The following is a 6,247-nucleotide window of genomic DNA, read 5'->3' as shown; positions in this document are numbered from 1 at the left end:
GATGGAGGGGGGGCACGGAGAGGAGAAGAAGGAGAAGAGCTGCAGAAAGCAACGACCCCAAGATGAGAACCAGCACTGTGAGTGTGTGACCACAGGCAGGTGACTCAGGTGACTTTTAAAGCTCAGCTGGGGGGGGCGGAGTCCAGAGAACTGTGGTGTCACATGTCTGGTCCCTCAGACCGTCGGGGGCCGTGTCAGTAACACACTGTTCTTCTTCTGTAGCTTCACACAAACAACCTCTGAGGATTTGTCTCTACGGTTCACTAGGGAGGAAACCTTACCCCCCCACCACTTATTGTGGACTTTATTCATTTCTATTTTTCTAATTTCTAAATGTAGCTTTAAATTCATGTCGTTACCTGGTTACCTGACACGTCCCTTAAAGGGTTCAGATCAACACAGACTCACTGGGGAGGCAGCAGCCTTTCTGGTGCTCTGTGAGGTAAAAATACTGTTTTTTAAATGGAGTCTGGTCTGATGTCATCAACATTCAAATCTGCTGCTTCATAAAGAAATTATTTAAGAGAACATCCTCCTTGCCTCCTTCCTGAGAGTGAGATGAGAAGATGTCAGTCTGCAGTCTGGATGGTGTTAGCTTAGCTTAGCATGAGGACTGGTAGGCAGAGAGCAGCTGCTGTGAAGCTCACTGACCAACATGAGGAGTCACACTGAGGTCAAAATAATAAACCAGCTGGTTTCCTTTTTTTTTTTATCACATCACACCTTCATGTCCAAACAGAAAGTGAACTCCAGGCTGAGGCGGACTGTTTGTCTGACCACACCCAGCAGTGATGTCACAGTGTCGTACACCTGTACATTACTGCAGCCTGGGGGGGGGTTAGACAGGTATGTTGAGCCTAAAGGCTATATCACCATGGTAACTGATGCTGCAAACTTCACCTGGTCTGCCCAGGTTGTGTACAGAGTTTATCTTACCCGTTAAAAGCTCCGCCCTCTGGGCAGCAGATCATCGTCACACTGACAGGACGACGAAGGTCAGAACAGAACGACTGACAGAACCAGCGGATAACCATTAAGCAATTAATAACCTGGTGATAACCAGAGGATAACCAGCTGATTACCAGAGGATAACCAGCTGATTTATCTCTGACTGAGGTCAACTGTGTGTGTGTGTGTGTTTCAGCTCCGTCTCTAATCTGGACTTTATGCTCCACAGTAACTCGTTTCTCTGAGTGGCTGCAAGAATCAGATGCTCTCAGTCTGCAGGACAGAAGCAGACAGAGGAACAAACACAGGAACAGACACAGACAAGGGAACAAGAACAGGAACAGAAACTGACACAAAAACAGAAGCAGATACAGGAACAGACACGGACAACAGGAGCAGACAAGGGAATAGGAACAGACAAGAGAACAGACACAGACACAGACACAGGAATGGACAGAGGAACGGGCACAGACACGGGAGAACAGGTACAGAAGCAGACACGGGAACAGAAACAGGAACAGACACAGGAACGGAAACAGAGAGGAACAGATGGGAACGGAAACAGACAAGGGAACAGGAACGGACACGGAAGCAGACATGGAGAACAGACAAAGGAACAGAAGCAGACACAGGAACGGGCACAGACAGGAACAGACATGGAGAACAGGTACAGAAACAGACACAGGAACAGACACGGGACTCGGTGTGAACATTTCATGTATTTATTACATTAATAATGAAAACATCCATGGTTTCTGGTCTGAAGTGAACTCTGAAAACAAGCTGTTCACAATGATGCCAACTTCATGGTTGCCTGGCAACACATTGATTGATTTACTCCTGGTTGCCATAGCAGCTTAGAGGCTGGTTGATGAAATACCTGATGAAGGGCCGTCCTAATCAGTGAATCTCCTCCTCCCATCATTTAATGTGTGGAGAACCTCACACCTGTCTCTGGGAGAGGAGGAGGAGTCCTTGTGATGAAGAACACTGCTTTATAATTTGGGGGGGGTTTCGGATGCTTGATTGGTGCTGGATCACCTGGAGGGGGTGCAGTCATCGGGGTGATGAATGAGTTTGGAGGAGGAATGTGTCAGGAGCAGAGGATCATGGGAGGTGGTGTCAGCTGCAGCTCTGTCTGAGTCTCCATGGTTCCTGTGGTCAAAGGTCACTGCTGAGGTCATCTGACGGGGCAGGGGTCACTGCTCGCTCTGCTGTGTGTCTGTGATGGAGGACACAGCGCCCTGGCCTTTGCTGACATCACTGATACACGCCCACTGACCGTCCATCGACTCCTTCCAAAGGGTCACCTACACACACACACACACACACACACACACACACACACACACACACACACACACACACACACACACACACACACACACACACACACACACACACACACACACACACACACACACACACACACACACACACACACACACACACTTTACAGCAGCTGTTTGCTCTGACAGTGTGTGTGTCTGGGTCAGACTATAACATCTCAGATTATTCAACTCCAGTTGTTTCTCTTCAGTCATACTGTTCAGAGTGTGTTACTGTGTGTGTGTTAGAGTGTATGTTACCTTGTTGTCCCCCCCAGACACAGCCAATATGTTCCCAGTGATGGACCAGCTGACGTGCCACACCACATCGTTGAACTTGTGAAGCAGTTTGGCTGTCCAGGTGTTTCCTGCGGGGTCGTCACATGTCCAGATGAACACTCGTCCGTCCTACAGCGAGACACAGACGACACCATAACTACAGGAACAGTCACGCCGCCCCCTGCTGGTGTCAGACCAGCAGACCGGCTTTGGTTTATTCTGTAACCACTTCCACTCATCTCAGTCACCACGGTTACTACAGACTGAACCAGGATCAGACTAAATCGGGATCAGAGTCTCGGTATGAATCGGTCTCCGTCATGGAGCAGCGTACTGGGGATCTCTGACTCCGCCTGGTGCTTCAGGTGAGCAGGATACCCACAACCTGACTGATCCCACCTTAACCAATCAGGTAGACAGTGACCGTGTTAAACAGGTCGAGTGGCTTAGTGAGGACGTCAGTAAATCTGACCTGAGAGCAGCTGGCGATGGTGCTGGTGGGCAGACCAATAGAAGGAGCCCAGCCGACGTCCCTCACCCAATCACTGTGAGCCTCCAGCTTCTGGTCCTCCTTCCACTGACCGTCGTCCTCCCTACAGACAGGAAGTCACAGTCAGGTGATACCGTTTCCTTTACTCCATCTCACGGTCCAAACGCAGGACCTACATTACCCACAATGCAACACTTCCGCACACACGTAGCAGCCTCGGGAAGCTCCCTCAAAGCGGCTCAGTCACTTCCTGCTACACGTTTACTGACCTCACTACAGCTTCCTGCTACGCGTTTCGTTTCATGAAGTCTGTTTGTTACAACACGTCTTCATCACATGTCCTTCAAACACACATGGTCCTGGGCCACAGACGCTCTGTGGGACAAACACTCACTTCCACAGTTTGACCAGGTTGTCGCAGCCACCAGAGACGAAGCGTTTGACGTAGTTTGGTTTCTGTCCTGACGGCTGGTCGATCAGGCTGCCGGGGATGACGGCGGGAGCCCAACTCACCGCGTTACAGCCAATCTGTAGGACAGACAGACGAGTCAGAACAGGACAGACTGGAGACGTCAAGACAGACAGACGTGTTGAACTTCCCCCAACATGCCATCCTGAGTCAGAGAGACAGGAAACAGAGCGGCGTCTCTAACTCACGGTGTGTGCGTTGCTGATCTTCTTGACGTCCCACTGCTGGTCCCCGGTGAAGGTGAGGAGGGAGATGGCACCATCTGAGCTGCCACAAGCCAGGATCAGACCGAAGTCATAGGGACCCCAGCAGACAGAGTTCACTGTGGGGACAGAAGAGGACTTAAAGACAGGGCCAGACGCTCAGAGACTCCCTGAAACAAACACCAGGATAGGAGCTCTCCGTTTGCTGACGCCTGGGGTCTTATTCTGTGGGGGAGACCTTCGTTTGCCGGAAGCTCACAGGGAGATACCGACCTGACGACTCGTGTCCGGTGTATTCGTACATCTTGTCCCAGGCTCCGTTCTCCTCCTTCCAGATGATCACTTTGCGGTCGTAGGAGCAGGATGCCAGGATGTTTCCAAACATGGGGTGAGCCCACGCCACCTGCCATACGGGACCCTCGTGGCTACGGCGACACAGAGAGCACACGTCAGTCCAAATACTCAGGACATGGTTCTGTTCACTTTGGATTGAGGGTTTGACTAGATAAAACCAATTTGAAGTGTGAAACCTGACAGCCGACAGGTACAGTGGGTAGAGGAGACGACTAGTAACTCATGGAGCAGTAGGTAACCTGAGCACTGTGAATACTGCCGTCTGATGTTTATATGCGTGTCTGACTGAAGGACCAAAGAGCCCTCTTACCCCCGGAGGTCGGCCACCAGGATCTGACCCCCATTTCTCACATCGAAGATCTTCACGGTGCGGTCAGAGGAGCAGGTGGCCAGGCGGGTGCCGTAGTAGTCCATCTGGGCATCGTGCTGAAAAACACAACGAAACATCAACACCTGAGGGGACAAAATTAAACACCGTTCACCTGGTTAACCTGTTACAGGAGGGCTGAATGTATGAGGATCCACTGAGTGACACGAGCCAGCAGCTCCTACACACAGGTTATTAACCAACAGCTGCATCAACTAGACCTCTGCTGGGTTAAACCTCAGTCTGGTCAACTGTAACCACTAACCTACCGACTGTAGCAGTTAAACTGACGATTGACGGTGTGTAGAAATACTTTAATGATACCAGCAGCACCATGTCACATTAAACAGATTTCTAGAACTGCCTTTTTCCATCTACGTAATATTGCTATAATCAGGCCCATCCTGTCTATAGATGATGCAGAAACACTAGTCCACACAATTGTTTTGTATTTCTGTTCCTTATTATCAGGCTGCCCCAATAAGTCCTTAAAGACTCTCCAGCTGGTCCAGAACGCTGCTGCTCCTGTTCTGACCAGAACTAAGAGAAGAGACCATCTTTCTCCTGTACTGGCTTCTCTTCATTGGCTTCCAGTAAAATCTAGATTAGAGTTTAAAATTCTTCTCCTCACCTCCAAAGCTCTTAATGTTCAGGCTCCATCATCTCTTAAAGAGCTCATAGTACCGTACTACCCCACTAGAGCACTGTGCTCCCAGACTGCAGGTCTACTGGTGGTTCCTAAAGTCCTCTAAAGTAGTGATGGAGCCAGAGCTTTCAGCTATCAGGCTCCTCTCCTGTGGAACCTCCTTCCAGTCTGGGTTCAGGGGGGCAGACACCCTCTCTACATTTAAGAGTGGACTAAAAACCTTCCTTAGTGATGAAGCCTATAGTTCAGGGCTGGATCAGGTCTTGGACCAGCCCCTAGTTATGCTGCTATAGGCTCAGACTGCCGGGGGACTCCCATGATGCACTGAGCTCCTCTCTCCTCCTCTTCCTCTCCATCCTGATGCTTCATGTCTCTTTAATGTCTGTTAGTATTTCTACGTCAGTGCTCAGCTTTACAGGTCCGTGTGTTTCTGAAACCTTCTACAGGTGTTTCTGATGATCACTGGCTAATGCTAAAGTTAGCCTCTGCTGTCAGCTAGCTAGGATCTAAGTGAAAAAGAAGGAAAACTTACAATCATGTCCTCGTGAGAGGTGTCCACCGTGTTGATGACGGAAACCTGGAAGTCACAAACAAATAAATAATCATTAATGTGACACAGAAATAAAAGACAAACACTTTACGGATTAGCTCTCTGCCTGCTAACGTTAGCTACATGGTCACGTCAGCAGCTAACGGTGACCGTTAACAATAATTAAACGTTAACGGGCACCGTAAATCAAACGTTACTGTACTCACCATGACTTCGATATGACAGCAGAAGCCCTCACAGAATCACCCTCTTCCCTTCAACCTGAATCAACCAGCTTCAACAAACACTCCGACGTGGCAACAAGTCCGCTTCCTCATCAAAGTCCGACCACAGCTTCCGCCGGCGGAAACAAATACTGACACCAAAGGTTCCGCATGTCAGAGCTCACTTTGTCCATCCGTTGTCTCCAGGTAACCTGCAGGTGTGTGACTGTGGGAAGCTGGAGAAACAGAGAGAACCAGAGAGAGCCAGGAGGAGAACAGGAGGAGAACAGGAGGAGAACTCCACAGGAAGGTTCAAAGGTTCAAACCTGGAACCTGCCGGCCTGCGGACTCAAACAGTTCACTTAGTATTAGATGAAATTACAAAATAAAGAAACTAATTACACTTTTAC

General features: G+C 49.5%; 1 protein-coding gene across 1 annotated transcript; it reads right to left on the bottom strand.

The window, feature by feature from the left end:
* Nucleotides 1-1,656: 1,656 nt before the first annotated feature.
* sec13 (SEC13 homolog, nuclear pore and COPII coat complex component) lies at nucleotides 1,657-6,141 on the bottom strand. Its single transcript, XM_070845579.1, has 9 exons — nucleotides 5,841-6,141; nucleotides 5,617-5,661; nucleotides 4,382-4,497; nucleotides 3,991-4,142; nucleotides 3,703-3,836; nucleotides 3,440-3,573; nucleotides 3,028-3,148; nucleotides 2,538-2,684; nucleotides 1,657-2,258 (listed from the first exon to the last, which is right to left on the bottom strand). Exons 1-9 carry the CDS (start codon nucleotides 5,841-5,843, stop codon nucleotides 2,148-2,150), a joined length of 963 nt encoding a protein of 320 aa, XP_070701680.1. The 5' UTR covers nucleotides 5,844-6,141; the 3' UTR covers nucleotides 1,657-2,147.
* Between the last annotated feature and the right edge of the window lie 106 nt (nucleotides 6,142-6,247).

Source organism: Pempheris klunzingeri, chromosome 2 (assembly GCF_042242105.1).
Source record: "Pempheris klunzingeri isolate RE-2024b chromosome 2, fPemKlu1.hap1, whole genome shotgun sequence".
Lineage (NCBI taxonomy): Eukaryota > Metazoa > Chordata > Actinopteri > Acropomatiformes > Pempheridae > Pempheris > Pempheris klunzingeri.
The sequence above is the reverse complement of the archived record's forward strand: the minus strand, read 5'-3'. Positions and strand labels throughout refer to the sequence as shown.

Excerpts from the sequence above, each read along its gene's own strand:
- sec13 (XM_070845579.1), bottom strand. Across the intron at positions 3,837-3,990 it reads CACCGGACACGAGTCGTCAG|TGAACTCTGTCTGCTGGGGT; the intron begins GTCGGTATCTCC and ends CTGTCCCCACAG. Across the intron at positions 2,259-2,537 it reads TGTCTGGGGGGGACAACAAG|GTGACCCTTTGGAAGGAGTC; the intron begins GTAACATACACT and ends GTGTGTGTGTAG.